Source organism: Drosophila innubila (genome assembly GCF_004354385.1).
Source record: "Drosophila innubila isolate TH190305 chromosome 3R unlocalized genomic scaffold, UK_Dinn_1.0 2_E_3R, whole genome shotgun sequence".
Taxonomy (NCBI): domain Eukaryota; kingdom Metazoa; phylum Arthropoda; class Insecta; order Diptera; family Drosophilidae; genus Drosophila; species Drosophila innubila.
This window is the reverse complement of record NW_022995380.1, coordinates 29,598,597-29,615,017: the sequence shown is the minus strand read 5'-3', so window position 1 is coordinate 29,615,017 and position 16,421 is coordinate 29,598,597. Positions and strand designations below refer to the sequence as shown.

Sequence of the window (16,421 nt, the reverse complement as noted above, 5' to 3'; positions counted from 1 at the left end):
ATTGAATTTGGATGGGATTTGGATTTGAATTGGGATCAGGATTGTGGTTTGGGATAGCACAGGTAATACATAAATATGATAGACTTATATGTACATATGTAAGCAATATTATAAGATTTATTATTACTATTATTATTACGCTATATACACACACATAAAATTTAATGGTTGTTGAATTTATTTAGAGCTAGATGTAGATGTAGAAAAAAAGCGACCCCGTTTGCAAAATTGAACAAACAGACAGTAAACAAATAAAAAGTTATAAAAAATGTAGCTTTTTAATATCACTTTGGGGACATGCACTCGGTTCTCTTATGGCCTCTTTAACGATGGATACAATTGATAGCATAATGTAGAACTTTCATTAATTCGACAACAATCGCATTGCACAAAATTTCAAATTTCAAATTTCCAATTTAATTCGCTTCGCTTGATTCTCTTTTTTTTTTTCTTGTTGTTGTTGTTTTTCTTAATTTTGATGCTAATATCGAATAATAATTATCGATTGTGATAATGCATATTGAAACTGGTTTGCTGATTATTGATTTTTGATTAAAATTAAATTTTCGTTGCTAAAGACTAAGGTCTTAGTTAATAACTACATATGCTTAGTGGCTAATTTAAACGCTAGCGTATTTTCAATTAATTTCAAATTAATTCAAAAGTCCAATTTTTACATACACAATAATAATGATATTAACATTAATGATTAATAATTAATAATTAATAATAATAATTACAATGTTATTACGACGCTCTAACACATTAATCTCGTAGCAAGATCGCAGGTATCGCTGCTGCTTAAAATTTAACATCACGCTTGGAAACAATAACTCTCAAAAGTATTTTTGCTGTTGAGTACTATAGATTTGTGGCCTTTCTTCGATCCAGTATCGGTAGCAGTACCAGTACCAGTACCAGTTTCAGATCAGATCATATCATTTCTTATCAGCTGCACCGCAATTCAAGCAGCTTCTGTGTTACTTGACTGCTAGTCGACATCCTTCTTCTCGATCTTCAGATCGAACTTGGCTACCAGCTCCTCTGGTGTGTGTCTGCAATAAATTAAATTAATTAATTAATAGGGTAACTCAATGGAAATTCTGAAAATTACTGTTGAAATTACAAAAACAATGACAAAGAAAACTAAAAATAAAATTTAAAGAAAAAAAAAATAGCAATATCTATGAAATTTAAATAAGAAAAAACATTGAGAGTATAAAAAAAACTTTGCAGCCCTTTTGAATTTTATTTTCAAGTGAATACACTTTAATTTCAGTGTGTGAAACTTTTTTTAATAATAAAATATATGAGTTTTGTAATTATTGTAACTTGTAAATAGTACGACAAAGTTTTATATATTTTTCCGATTTTATTTTTTAAATTATATGTGGTATTCAAACAAAATACTAAACTGTAGTAATAGAAAAAAATACAAAGGCTAAAAAAAAGATATAAATATTAATTGTTTGAAATTTTTTATTTTTTTTTTTCACACTATTTATAAGATTATTTTACGTTTCTAAAAATATTCCGCCTAACTTTGGTGTCGGGTATTTACTAGGTAATTCCAATTTCACACTTCTTTTTTTTTTTTTTTTTTTCATATTTTTGTTTTATTTATAAATATTATTAAATATTTTTTATATCGGCTGTCTTTTAACTTTTCAAATTTTAAGTTATATTTCCCAATTAAAATTTTCAACATTTTTTCTTCCTACATTTTTTTTTCCCAAGTTTGGTACTCTTGTGGTATTTTTAACATAGTATTTTTTCGGCTCTTTTTAATGTTGGGTTCGCAATTTTTTTGCTTCTTTCTAATTTATAATTCTAATCAAATTTATGGATGTTGTTTTTCTTCTTAGAGTCGTTTCTTTTATTCTAACAATTTATTGATTCTCAGTTGAATTTGTCATTATTTTCCCAATTCTCTGTAAAGTTGATAACTTACCCGACCAGATTCTGCAGATCACAGACGAATCGATAGACATAGCGTTTGCCAGCCGTCTTGTGGATGATGTTCTTATCGTAATAATAACGCAGACCGCGACTCAGTTTCTCATAGTTCATCTTGGGCTTGTTCTTGCGTATGCCCCAGCGACGCGCCACCTGTCGGACAGAAGCAGCAATTCGTTTAGTAAGTTATGCATTGAAAGAGTATTTAATGTTTAATTTACCTCATCGGGATCTGTTAGCTTGAACTCCCAGCCATCGCCCGTCCATGAGATGAAACTCTGACAGGTTTTGTCCAGCAGCAATTCGAGAAGAAATTGCCACAATTGAATTGGCCCGGAACCGGTGAAACAAGGCACGCCCCCTTGCGTTGTGTAGCCGCCCAGCAGGGATTTATCCAGACCCAGGGTGGTCATATATGCAGCCGGATGCTGATGAGCATGTGCACCCCATTGATCCATATTGGGCTGGGCATTCATCGACTGGAACTGTGCATCGTAGGGTGTGAATTCCGGCGGAAAAGCGTCGTGGAAACGTGCACGATTGTAGGAGTTGTAGAAATCGGGACTGCCATCCATATAGCCATTGCTATTGGTGCTATTGGAGGTTTGGCTCTGATGTTCCTGCGCGGAAATTGTGCTATGATAATCACTATCATCGCCAGCAGCAGCACCAGCTGATCCTGCTCCAGATCCTGCTCCAGGATTGCCACCTCCTGCGCCTCCTGCGCCCGTATAGTGTCCAGCTGCTGCTGCGGCCAAATGTGCGGGCAGACCATAACTACTGAGATCTGTGGGATCGTTTTGGGCATTCGTTACATAGCCAGAGTTGCCACCATTGCTCGATTGTGTGCCCGGCTCCTCTTTCAGCTGATGTTGATAGAGAGCTGCTGCCATTGCTGTCATATAGTTGATATTGTTGTTGTTGTTATTATTGTTGTTGTTGTTATTATTATTATTGTTGTTGTTGTTATTGCTGCCCGCATTGACATTATTGCTGCTGTTGCCGCTGCTGCCACTGTTGCTGCTATTGTTGTTATCAGCAACATTCTGCTGCTGCTGCTGCACGCCTGGCGGCAACATGTTGTTGTTGTTGTTGTTGCTGCTGTTGCTGGCATTGTTGCTGCTGCCATTGACCAGTTGTTGCTGCGATTGCTGCGGTGGCGGGCTGTTGTTGGTGCGATCGTGGGCATTGCTGTTGTTGTTGTTGTTGCTGCTGTAGCCTGCAAGACAAAAACATGGGAAAAATATTATAAATACATTTTAAAAATATTTAAATATTTTTTACTATAAAGTAAATTAGTATTATATTCATAAATATTGTCACCTTTTATCATAACTTTCTTTAAAGATACATCATGAAATCGACTACCTTTTTAGAAAAATGTTATCTTTCGAGAAACATTCTAATTTATAATATCTCAAATCTAAAACATAATTTAAAAAATATTTGAATGTATGCTGATATATTCTTTGCTTTTTATGCCTACTCTATAATATAATTTTGAGAAACACTTTAACAATACAATTGTTAATTCTACAACTTATAATAAAGTTATATATTCTGATACATACATAATTATTTTGAAAACTTTTTTCTTCAATCTCTCTCAATTGTCTTAATTCGACTATTATTTGGATAAATGCTTACATACATTTAAATTCAAGACATAAATTTTTTAGAATCATTTTGAATATTAAATATTAATATTTATATTATTAATATTGAATATATATACTATTATTTTATTTATACTCTTAAAGATACATCTTTATTTCAACCATTATTCAAGCTACTTTTCAGCACATCTTCAACTCATCTATCATCTTAAAATCATTTTTAGCACATGTTCAATTCATTAATTTAAAAAAAAAATAAGTACATTTCAGCACATCTTCAATTCATCAATTATTTTGAGATACTCTACCATGGCAATCTGATTTGTTGGCCCCTTAAGATACAGTTGAGTAGACGGGGCGTTTTTGACACGAGCACGAATTCGAGGCCAAGTGATTCGGAAGCCAATCAAAATTCGAAACGCACACCAATACGAATGTCCAATAGATACTCGTGCATGCAGCACACAGATACACACGCATACCGAAACAGTTGAGCAACCCTCTCTGTCTCTCTCTCACTCTCTCACAATCTCTCGCTCTCTGGATCTAACATTAATTGCAAATACGTCGAAATTTAACACATTTCCAACGAATGTATGCTCATATGTATCTGTGGGATACAAAAACCTGTTGAGATACACAAAGACACACACAAATCGTATGCTCAGACTCTCTCTCTCTCTCTCTCTCGCTCACTCACTCGCTTGCCGGCGGGTTGAAATAAAAAAAAAGCTTGACGCTTTTTCCCATTCGCTCGGCGACGGTATTGCGCAGATACAAAGATACAAAACCTCAGCCCGTTGGCTGAACGTCTGAAACGACTGAAAAGAGTTAGGTGCCTCCCACACGGCCAGCATCTGTGGCTGACTCCAAGACTAAACTGTATCTGCTACTATCTATGTATCTCAAAGCTTCAAAACTGCAAAATTTTTAGAAAGATTGTGATTCTGATTAGCTTGAATTTTAATCAGAATTTTATAAGAAAAAAAATATTTTGTCTTAAATATTTTCCTTACTTATGATAGTTATTAGAATTCCCTCATTTTTTCACTGTTCCAAAATAAAACTAAAATATAATTTTATAATAGTTTAATATATAAAAAGTACGCCAATTATATAAAAAACATTTTTTTGAGAAATTGACAAATTTGTTTTATATTAAAAAATTTTTTAAAAATTTAATCTCAAGAAATGTCACTATTTTTTTATTTAAAATTTCTGCAATCACAAAAATTGTATATTAATATTTTTCGTAGTTGGATTTTTTGTATCATTTTTTATTGTAGGAAATTTTGTATTTCTTTATTTGAACCTATTGCCATCACAAAATAAGTGTAATTTAATTTGTGTCTTAGCTTTTTTTATTTATTTAAAATTAATCTCATTATTAATCTCAAGAGATTTTAGTATTTCTTTTTTCTTTTATCTCGTTGCAAACACAAAAAACTGTGAAACAATAAGAAAAAAAATAAAAAATCAAGCTAAATAAAAGATGTAAATTTTTTGCTTTGTCAAAACAATTACTTGACTAGCTGTATGTAACGCCTAGCTGCAAACAAAGCATTTAATTTATCACCCGCTCAAACTGTATCTCAATCTCTGCGCCCTTCCCCTACATATCAACTTGTTGCGTGCTTTGTGTTGTTGTTGTGTAGCTGTTGCTGCTGTTGTTGTGCGGTTGCTTGCGGGCGTCACACAAACAAACACTTGAAAACGAAATTACAATTTAATTATGCGTCGAGGGTTGTGCGCAGAAATCTCATTTCTGAGCTACATTTTCACACTTCAACACCTCCACAAAATTGTAATTAAAAATGTCGTGCGGCATTTGATGTTGATGCAAATATTTGTCGAGTTGTACCTGAACTAAAGAAGTTAATATCCGAATCGGTGTAGTAAGCATTGCCAGCTGCCTGATGCTGTGATGATGTTGGTGAATAATCGCCCACAAATGGCGCCATATCATTAAAGTAACCCAAGCCCAAAGATGCTGCCGTCGAGCTGCCCAAGGCGCCAGCTAAACCACCAATGGCAACTCCACTTCCAGTTCCAGCTCCGGTTCCGGTTCCAGTTCCTGTGCTGCTGCTAAAACTGTGCGTCGAGGCATTGGAGGATGCACTGGAGCTGGAGCCGGAGGATGAGGAGGCGGTGTTGCTGCCAGTGCTGCCGCCGGACAAGCGATGTTGCTGCTGTGCTGTTGGCGTCGCATAATGCGCATGTTGCTGCTGTTGATGTGCCAGGTGTTGCTGCTGTTGCGGATGCTGTAAGTGTTGCTGCTGCTGATGCAGATGTTGCTGCTGCTGCTGCTGTGGCGCTGGCAAGACATGTTGCTGATGTTGCAGATGCGTTGATTGCTGCGGCAAATGATAGCTCGCATAGTTGTCATAGCTTTGTAGCACCATATTTGTAAGAGGCTTTAATATTGTTGTTGCTCCTGTGTAATTATAATTATGACAGTTGTTGTTGTTGTTGTTGCCTCTGCTGGCAGGATAAAATAAATGTTGCTGCTCGGCGTTTCCCTCAGCAATTTGTGACTTGTTGCTGTTGTCGTTCGTATTGTTGCTGCTGTTGCTGTCGTTTGCTGCACTGATTATGGTGGCATTGACTAGAAAAGCAGAGGGCGGCATTTCTTCGCGTTTTCCAATTGATCAATTGTCAAAAACTGAATAATGTTCAAAATAATGCACGTCATTGACTTTTAACAAAAATAATCCATACACACACGCACAAATTCGAGTATTTTCTATCTATTTAATACAAAAATTCAAATCTGCGGGATCCACTGAACAAAATACACACTGAGAATTGTCAACTACAATCAATTGACAATGCCTGGGATAAGTAGTTTACTGTGGTTGCTGTGGTTTATGCTGGTGGTACTTGCAGTTGTATTAAAATTGATTTCACTTTTGGGGCAATATCTCTGAGTATATGAGTATTTTTAATTTTTGCACTACCGAAAACACAAAACAGTTCTTCATATGCGGGTTCTAATCAATTGAGTTGCTTCTCATAAAAACCACATACTCAAATATTGAATTGGATTTCATATATTATATGTGGGTGTTTAGCACTTCAAATTATTTTCTTTTTTCACTTATCATTTATCAAGTTAGATTGATTATTGTACGTATTTGTAATGAAAATAATGTATTATTTTAGATTTTCATTTTTTTTTATATTAGCACACTTGTTTAGAGTTTATTTCAATTGTTTATTTATTTTACTTGTTGTATTTCTGTTTCTTTAAATTCTTTTCTTTATTTTTAGGAATTTAATTCTATTTATTTCTCATTTTTTAAACTTTCCTCACGTTTTTAATTTTATAATTCCTTTCCAGTTTTTTAAAATAACATTTTTATATTAATGCAATTTTTTGTATATCTTGTTCTTCATTTCTTTTTCCTTTTTTTTCAGTTATTATTTATCATTTCTGAGTATTTAATTTTTGTATTTTATCAAATATTCTCCAAGAATTTTTCGTGGTTTCCTCTTAAATTTTGCACACTTGTTCAGATATCGCAAATTATCTTTTGTATTTTGATGCTTTACGTTGTTGTTGTTGCTTTGTCGTTTTAAAAATTCCGTCGCGTTTTTAATTTTGATTAAAATTTAACACTTGCTGTGGCAATTGCTGGCATTTAATGGCAAATAATTGAAGGCAATTTTGAGATGCTTTTGCTCTCACACAAACACATACACATGTATATACAAACACATATATTTATATATATGCATATATAGATTAAACGAAACTTGATAAATTAATGCGCATATCGTACATGTTTTATATATTGCATTTACTTTATTTTTTATATATATTTCTTTCAACACTGTTGTTTATCAGCAACAATTTATTGGAATTCACTTGGTTTTTATTCTCTTTTCATTTTTATGTTGTCACAAATCCCAAGCGGCGTATACGCGATTTCTTTCTTCTGCTCAACGAGCAAAACTGCGATCCAAATATATGAAAATTAAAAGCGAGACGAGCGACGTTAGTTCTTCCACCTTCGACATTCGTTTAAGAACTGAAGTTGCTCTGAAGTTGTGCCTCGTGTTGTTGCCTGTCTCGGCCAACGTTTTCTATCTGCAAGTCTCTCGCTCTCTCCCTCTCTTACTCTCTGTATCTCACTCTCTCCCTCGCCGTCAGTAGGTCTATCTGTGTGTCTGTGAGTATCTGCGTCTGTTGGTATCTCTGTCTCTGTCGGTATGCGTTCGTGTGTGTGTGTTTGTGTGTGTGTGTGTGTGTGGGAGCGCCTCGTGTGCTGTCGCTGCCTTCGTGTGCTCGCTCGGCAGCAACCACACGAGCCACACACACACACTCACTCACATACGCGCACTAATGTGCCATTGGCAATAATAATAATAATCAAGAGGAAGGCGTACTTGTACAACGCTTACTCACAGATACAGATACAAATGCAGATACAGATACATTTACAGCTACAGCCACAGATACATTGCTCTTAGTTAAGTAAGAGTATCTAAAGTCCTCTGCTTATCGGCAGCAAATTAACAGTATTGCAATTTTATTTACAGAAATACAATTTAGACATGTTCTGTAATTTAAAAAAAACTTTTTTTTAAGAGCACAACATTCAATTTTCCTAATAAAAAGCTAAAAAATGTTTTAAAATGTTAAGATAGTTATTATAGGAACTATCATACATTTTAAATTTATTGCATAAAGAGAAGTACATTTTAAAATTGTCTAAAAAGCAGTCAAATACTTTTTTAATTAAGTGTAAAAAATATACCAATATTTAAAAATGTAAATAGATATTTTGATATATATTTCTAGCAATTGATTCTTGTGACTACGAAACAATGTTGAAAAATCGAATAAATAAATGGCTTAGAAATAATTCCCTAGATATTTGTGGAACACATCAGAGTAAGTATGTTAAGTAACAACTATTGATAAAGTTTGTTTTTCTTTATTTATTTTTAAATAGTGAAGTTTGAATATTTTAAGAAATGGTTATGTCAATAAAAAAATATTTATAATTTTTTTTTTTCTCTATTTCTTAAAATATTTAAGACCAATGAGTGTTCTCTTTTTTTCTAAATTTTTAAAAATAGTAAAGTCTTAATATTTCAAGTATTTGTTTTGTCAAGAAACCAAGTATTGATTTTTTTTTATGCTATATTCTTAAAAATCGTTAAGCCCAATTTCATTCTACAAATTATAAGCAACTATATTAAAATATGAAATATTTAAAACCCGAAAAAATGTTTTTTTTTTATCAAATTAAAATACATAAATTTTTAAATTTGTGAATAACAAAAACATACTGTTTGTATATAAATTTGTTTGCCACTTGCTGCTCTGCCTTCCCCTCCTACCCAGCTATATGTTGCAGCAATCAGCAGCTAATTAGTTTTGTGTTAGACAAGAGTACAGTTGCCAACATTCAAATTGGCCCAAAAAGATCATTAACAATAATAATAAAACAGCCAACGCCAACACACAAGTTGAGCCACCAAAATGGCCATCAACAAATAGAGTCGACAACCCACTTGCCACTTGCCACTGGCCAGCAGCTTATGAGTGAGTGTATTTGTGAGTGTGAGTCTGTGAATGAGTGTGAGTGTGAGTGTGGGCAGTAGCTCATCAGGGAAGAAACGCCAACATAGTTTGCTGATAGAAGCATCTCATAGATACACTCGCACACATGTTTATAATTGAACAAAGTTGGGATTGGCTGCTGCTGCATGAGATCATAGTCTACGAAACCAACGGCCAACAAACCCAACACAAGTCTTCAACAACAATCACAAATTACTTGTCTTCTTTTTATTTTATTATTTCTATTTTTCATTATTTGTATTTTGTTTTTTTTGCTTTTGTTTTTCGGTTGAAAAATGAAGGCGTACGTGTTTTTTTTGTTGTTGCCATAATTGGTCGACAAATCTTTAAGATTTTTGTGTTGTATAATTGTTGTTAACAAAATAAAAAATGGTGGCCCATTTTGGCGAAACGTGTTGTGGGCCAAATTGTGGCAACAGCCAATGACAAAAATTAATAAAATAATGCAAATTTTAGCGCGAATTACGTTAAATGGCAAAAGACACGTTTCAATGATGTCAAAACTCCAAAATAGTTAACTGATTAACAGCTTTGTACAGTTTTCAACTATTAATTAACAAAAATTATATAACTTAATTTATTTGTTAATGTTAAATCAATTTTAGCAATTTATTCCATTTTTAATATGGTTTATTATTTAGTTTCAATTAAATAGAATTATAAATGAAATAAATAAAATTGAAAAAAATTATAAAATTTTAAAATCTAAATTTATCTTGAAAATTAAATAGTTGTTATTGACTGCATAGAGTAACTAAATAAATAATTGTATGACAATAAATATAAATATGGCCTGCAGTTGCAAACTGTGCGAGTGAGAGAGTGAGTGAACTAAAGACAGAGTCGGCTGTTTATCAGCAACTTGTTATCAATTTATAAATCTTATTGATTTTGCTCGGCCGATAATTGAAAATTGTGACGAGGGGAATGAAAAACAGAATGACAAAACTGCAATGGCCTCAAAGCGTTAAAAGCTCAAGTATTTCCTGGAAAACTGTTGCAAGTACGAATACGACTATGAGATATCATAACTCTCCTCTCCTCTCTCCCCTCTCCCCTCTTTAACCCTCCACCCGCTCAACCCTCTTAATTTTTACCTTGTGCATTAAAGTAGCTGATTAAGCAGAAAATTATTCGACTTGAAATTATGTTGCTTAAAATGCATAAAAATAAATGAAAGAAAAATATAAGCGTTGGAGCAAAAATTAAAAACGAAAAAAACGTTAACAGTTGTTGACCATTTGCGGTGGCTTTAATGCTGCTTGACCACAAAAGGATCGCTGAATACAAAAAACAAAAAATGTACTCGTGGTAATTCTTATTTTTTGGCCACTTACAAATTCAGTCAGCACGCGTGCTTACCAAATAACAAATACAGATATGGCTAAAATAGTATGTACATGTATATTTATTTTTATATAATTTTTTTTTTTTTTTGATATTTTGATTTGCTGTGTAAAGTGGCAAGAACAATGGAAGCATAAGCGGAAATACAAAAAACAGAAGAAGAACTGAACGAGGCAATGACAGCTGTGTCTCTAGTGAAAGAGTGAGAGAGTGGTGGAGAGAGAGGGAGAGAGAGAGGTAGCGGGATGGTGATGATGGTTGATGCGCCTCGCTTACGGCCATTTCCGGTTGAAGCACGTGCGCACTAAAGAGGAGACACGGAGCCACCGAGCCACCGAGCCACCGAAAAGCAACCACCGCAACATAACATAACGCACCAATCACAATTCGGATTCCGAATCCGCATCGAAATCGAAATCACAACAAGTAAGATGTGCATAGACGAGTCCTCGACTTAAAGATACCCGCTACCTTATTTAAATACACATTTGTACATTTTAAAATGTCAAGGGTGTACAATTTTCTTAACTTAAAACAGACATAACTAAAGTTATATTAATGTGATCTTGATGAAATTAAGTCGATTGATTGAAAATATTAAAAGACAGTGTTTGTCATCAAAAAGTTTATTTTATCTTAAAAACTGTATATGTTGTGAAATTTTTGTTCGATTTGTGGGTGCAAAAGACGGTTAGGAAAAAAATTTAAAAACACTGGGACGTATGTGGAATTTATAGAAGTGTGTGTACCAAATTTGGTTGCTCTAGCTCTTACAGTGTAAAAGCTAGTTAGCTTAAAATAATTTGATTTAAAACTTAAGACAGTCATAACTTCGAGAAAATTTACCCATTTTTTTTAGGATTAAGTGAACTAATTTAAAAGATTAATAGTGATTTTTCAATTTTTAGATATGCTAAATTTTTATTTTTATATTTTCAACTATTGAAAAACTTTAAACGTACAGAAATTGTGCCAAATTTCATTGCACTAGCTCTTATAGTGTAATCGCTAGACGCTTTAATTGCAGGGTGTTCAAAGAAAAATGGTGCCTCTAGCTCTTATAGTCTCTGAGATTTAAGCAGATGATTTTTTTTTACAAGATCGTCTCGTCTGTTGATGCTAATCAAGAATAAAGACACTTTAAATGTTAAAAACACTACAACATATACAATATACCCACTGTAAACTGAGATTAACGGGTATAACAACACTCACAGGGAGGGATCCTATCAAGAACTACTTGCCCAAAACGCACACGTTCAAATTTCAAAGGAATATTTGACAAAAACGCGCCGAGTAGAACATAATAATTACGAGTGTAGTGTGCAAATGAATACGAAATGAATGCCAAATGAGTGTTGAGCACTGAATGGTGAGTGGTGTGCGCCAAAAGGATTGAGAATTGAGAGCTGAGAACTGAGAATTGAGGCGTTGCCCAAGGAGCAGGCGACGACGATAAATGCTGTTGAATTTCAATTAAATGAAACTTGTTTTTCCTACCAACAACAACAATAGAGATTACCCCTCTCTGTCTCATGTTGTCTCCCTCTCACGCTCAAGAAGCAACCCTGTTGTCTAAAGGGATTACAATTTAATGCAATAACGCGTTATGAAGAAAAGATGAACAACTGGCAATGGAAAATTGCTGATGGAACTGGAACTGAAACTGGGAGGGAGTTGCAGGAAGCGCCTACCAAAAAAAAGAATAAACTGGAGGGGAATGAGGTACAACAGCTGCTGTCGAGGGAGTAGATGAATAAGGAGCAGGGTATAGGCAACAGGATCAGGCAGCAGAGCACTCGCTGACACTTGAGAAGAATTGCAGATACAATTCACTATTTTTGAATTGATATCAAATTAAAGCTGGCATCTTTTATTTGTAGGCACACGTGTCTTTAGCCAAAATCAAGGCCCTAGACTTGGCCTGGCTGTGGCTTTTGTCTTGTCAGTAAGCACTTCCGCTGCCTGTCACACGTGTCTCCCTCTCCCTGTCTCTCTTTTAATGCTCTTCTCTCTCACTCAAGTGCTGAGGCAGCGCTAATGTAAATCGGATGTCAATGCAGCGTGATGTGTATATAAATTAACAGCGAAAAAGAGAGAATGCACTTGAAGAGAGAGAGGGAGAGAGCGAGAGAACCTGTTAGAAGCCACAAAATAAATAAATAAATAAACTGTTAGTCTCTGCAAAACGGAAGGAAATCATAAACACAGCAATACTCAAAGTTGTTAGTCTCAAGAAGTTGTTGTTGTTGTTGTTGATGTTTTGACACGCATACTAGCATAATTACAGCTGCAACCCAACGCCCCACACACACACACACACTCGCACACACACTCGCACACACACAGTCACCTGTTGCTGCTTCCGTGCAGCGGTGGCAAAGAAAAATATCAATTTTCCACGTAAAATGAAGCTGGCCAAGATGCGTCCGCAATTTAACTATAAAAATGCACTCACATACAAAAGTATCTGAGTATCTACACACATATATATATATATATAGAGCATCATCATGATCATACTATATATGCGATATCTGTGATACTGAGATTGAAGATTGTGTACCTGCATTTTGACAACAAAATAAACAGATGCAGCTCTAAAGATATGCTTTGATTGTTAGACTTGTAAACAACAAATACAAACAACACATTGCTGAATGGAGCAGCAGCACTGAGGGGCAAGGGGAAGAAGGGAATGGATATGTGTGTGTGTGTGTGAGTTGCATTATCTTGGCAGCTCCTTGGCGCGCATTTGGAGCGGAAATGAAACCAGATACTTTGATAGAACACACAACGCATGTTCCAAGGCACTTGCAAAAGGAGTCCACACACACACACACACACACACACACAACAACTGATCTTCAACTCTGATGAGGCTGAAATGCAATAATGATCTGGCCATAAATGAGACAGAATAAGTACTATATTATTGATCTAGGCACTTGCTTGATTAATATTGTTGTTGTAGACACTAGAGGATACATTGATCTTGACCAAGAAATTACAACCTGGGACATTGATCTTGACCTGCCAAAGGAAATGATTATCAAATACTTTGGCTTAATTGATCAAATGTTACGAGTATTTTTGTTGGAAATATTTTTACCAGTATTATATTTTAAGAAACGAAAATAAGTTGGGAAAAACGGAAGAAAAAACTAGGTAATGTATAGTTGGAAAAACAATCAGACGACAACTTCTTTATAAAAATAAATATTAAAATTACATTTAATTTTTAATTTATTTAAAAAATCAATAAAAAAAATTTGTTTAATTTTATTTCATTTTTAATATATTTTAAAAATCCATATAAGTAAAGAAATAGCTTTGATATTTTCGACTTTGTTGGATATTTTCAATTTACTTTCGATTTTCCTTAAAATTTTTTTTTTTATGAGATGAATATAATTTCTAATAAATTTTAAGTCAAAATATAATATATTTACATTTTTTTGCAGTATTTCTTGCACTTAAACCAAACATTAAACAGTCATATATTATTAAAAATTGATTGAATTTTAATAAAATATTTCTGCTATGCAATTTTCTTCATGTTTGCTTTCCCAATTTATTTCTCTTTATTTGTATTTCCTAGCTAAGATTTAACAGATTTCCTAATTTTTTAATAAGATTTTGCTAGTTTTGTGTGTCTAATTTCATAATTATTTTTGCTTAATTTTGGTATGCCTATTTGTATTTGTTAAAGTTCTCATAGCGAATCGAATTGATCAGTAACATTTATTGATATAAAGCAGGAAGTAAACAGCAATCCATCAATCGTTGCATAGTTAAAACGATCTTCAATCAGAGCTGGAATTTATGGATCTTTTTCCTTTTTCTTCCTGCGGCTGTTGTTGTTACATTTTGGACAGTTGGTCAGTTCTGAAAATTTGAGTGACTCGCTAAATGGCTCATTTAATGCCCCGTTTCTCACTGGGCACAGAAGGTGGCATGCGGTCAACAACAACAACAGCAAACAACAACAGCAACAGCAACAGGAACAACGTCAACAACTGCGATAAAGTGAATGCAAAGCAGAAACGAATGAAGCTGAACCCTGGAATGGGAATGGGAATGGGAAACCCTGCAACTCTCGAGCTCAAACTGAACGTCAAATTGTGCACCTGTTCAGCTATCACCATGACTACGGCAACAACAACAACTGTAACAACAACTACAACCAAATTCGGACAACATGTGTGCGTAGAGCAGAATACAGTAGAGAAGAGAAGAGAAGAAAAGGAAAAGACAGCGACCCCAGGCTCAGTTTTAGTTTCAGTTTCAGCTCGGACAACTGTTGTGTGTGTGTGTGTTTGCGCTTTTTTTTTTGATGCCAGATTGTGTGCCACACACACACACACACACGCACATACAACGATGCAATCGCCCACACATTTCCGAGTTTTTGGTTCCGAGTTGTGAACGCTGTGAGAAAACTGCAGGCAGTCTGAGTTCAAGTCCGAGTTTAAGTTGCACACGCAAGATGTGTTTAAAGATATGGGTATATGGGAATATGCGAATAGGAGTATATGTGGCAAGGATACTCGCATTAGAATGTCAGGACTCGACCAGTGCTGTCAGCATTAAATTTTAATTTTTAAGTAATCAAAAATGTTAGCTGAAATATCAGTTTAAAATGCTTTAAAAATTGCCACTTTTTTTTTTTAAGCTTATGCAGTTTCAGTTATGGTAATTAAAATGAATTTAATCAATAAAAGTTAGCTAGTATAGCTAAAATATTATAGTAATAATTTTAAGTGCTTAACAATTATGCCAATATTTTATTAGCTTATTTTATGAGCTTAAATTTCACTATGAACTTTTTATCACTTTTTATCACAAAAACGCGATTTATCGATATCAAGGACCAAATTCATTTATATTTATCGCTTTTAGAATAAGTTTTTTTTTAATTAAACTATTCCATACTTATACTTTTTATGTTTGGTTTTAAAATATATATTACAAACAATTTTTGATATTTATTATTAAACTATTCCATAATTATATTTTTTATGTTTGGTTTAAAAATATATTTTACAACAAATTTTTGATATATGATTTTTCAAATAAATTGAAATTGTCTGAACAAATAATAAAGGAGTCAAATTATCTGCTTAAGTAGCCAGATTTCGAGCTAATTTCATAACTGAAATTTTTCTGGCATTTGTTCTGTCTTTCAAAAAAATCGCTAAAATGACAACACTGAACTTGGATGATTTCGACTCGAATTGGGATGAGTTGACTACCTGCCAGGCCACTTTGCCTTCAGCTTGCCTAATTTACTTGCGCCGACGCATTGTCCTTTACTGCAGTCTAGCTCTCGCTCTCCCCCACTCACTCTCTCGCTCTCTCTCTCTCTCTCTCTCGCTCTTTCGCACTCTTGTGCTGCACTTGTGGCTCATTCATAAAAATCTGAAATCTCTACCACTTGCGAGCCAACACAAAAGGCACTAAACTGAACTGAATGTTCTTCAGATCTTTCTTCCTTTTCTTTGGTTCTCTTCTGAGCGCCTCAAGGTTTCAATACGGAACTAAAGGAAGTAAATTACCGGATGTTGTATTCTCATTTGCTTGTTGTTTTCTTTTGTGATTCACCGAGATATCCTGCGGCGTTTTGTGCACTTCGACCCACAACAACCTTGCTCATTTGTCATGCTGCTTCTTGCCCTTCCCTTTCACGTTTTTTCGCATGAAATGACCAATAATAAACCTTCTCATTTTTAGCATTTTTCTTCCCTTTTTCATTGTCTTTTTTGTTTTTTTTTTTGGCAAACTGATCGTGCTATCGAGAGAGAAGTGGAAGTAATGGGTATCTATCTACCTATCTGTGTACTGTATGGATATAATTGCATTTTGTAGCTCGTTAATTGCATATATGCAATGGCTTTTTAATAGCCACC

The 16,421-nt window shown here is 34.2% G+C and overlaps 1 protein-coding gene across 1 annotated transcript; it reads right to left on the bottom strand.

The window, feature by feature from the left end:
- Positions 1–288: 288 nt before the first annotated feature.
- LOC117792767 (ETS-like protein pointed) lies at positions 289–6,704 on the bottom strand. The gene is made up of 4 exons (XM_034633019.1): positions 5,434–6,704; positions 2,178–3,175; positions 1,952–2,109; positions 289–1,055 (listed from the first exon to the last, which is right to left on the bottom strand). Exons 1-4 carry the CDS (start codon positions 6,197–6,199, stop codon positions 992–994), a joined length of 1,986 nt encoding a protein of 661 aa, XP_034488910.1. The 5' UTR covers positions 6,200–6,704; the 3' UTR covers positions 289–991.
- Between the last annotated feature and the right edge of the window lie 9,717 nt (positions 6,705–16,421).

Bases quoted from the DNA above. Each gene is read 5' to 3' on its own strand.
- LOC117792767 (XM_034633019.1), bottom strand. From the start codon at position 6,199: ATGCCGCCCTCTGCTTTTCTAGTCAATGCCACCATAATCAGTGCAGCA. The intron at 3,176-5,433 runs GTACAACTCGAC...TTTGTCTTGCAG, and splicing joins TATTAACTTCTTTAGTTCAG to GCTACAGCAGCAACAACAAC. The intron at 1,056-1,951 runs GTAAGTTATCAA...AATTTATTGCAG, and splicing joins GATCTGCAGAATCTGGTCGG to ACACACACCAGAGGAGCTGG.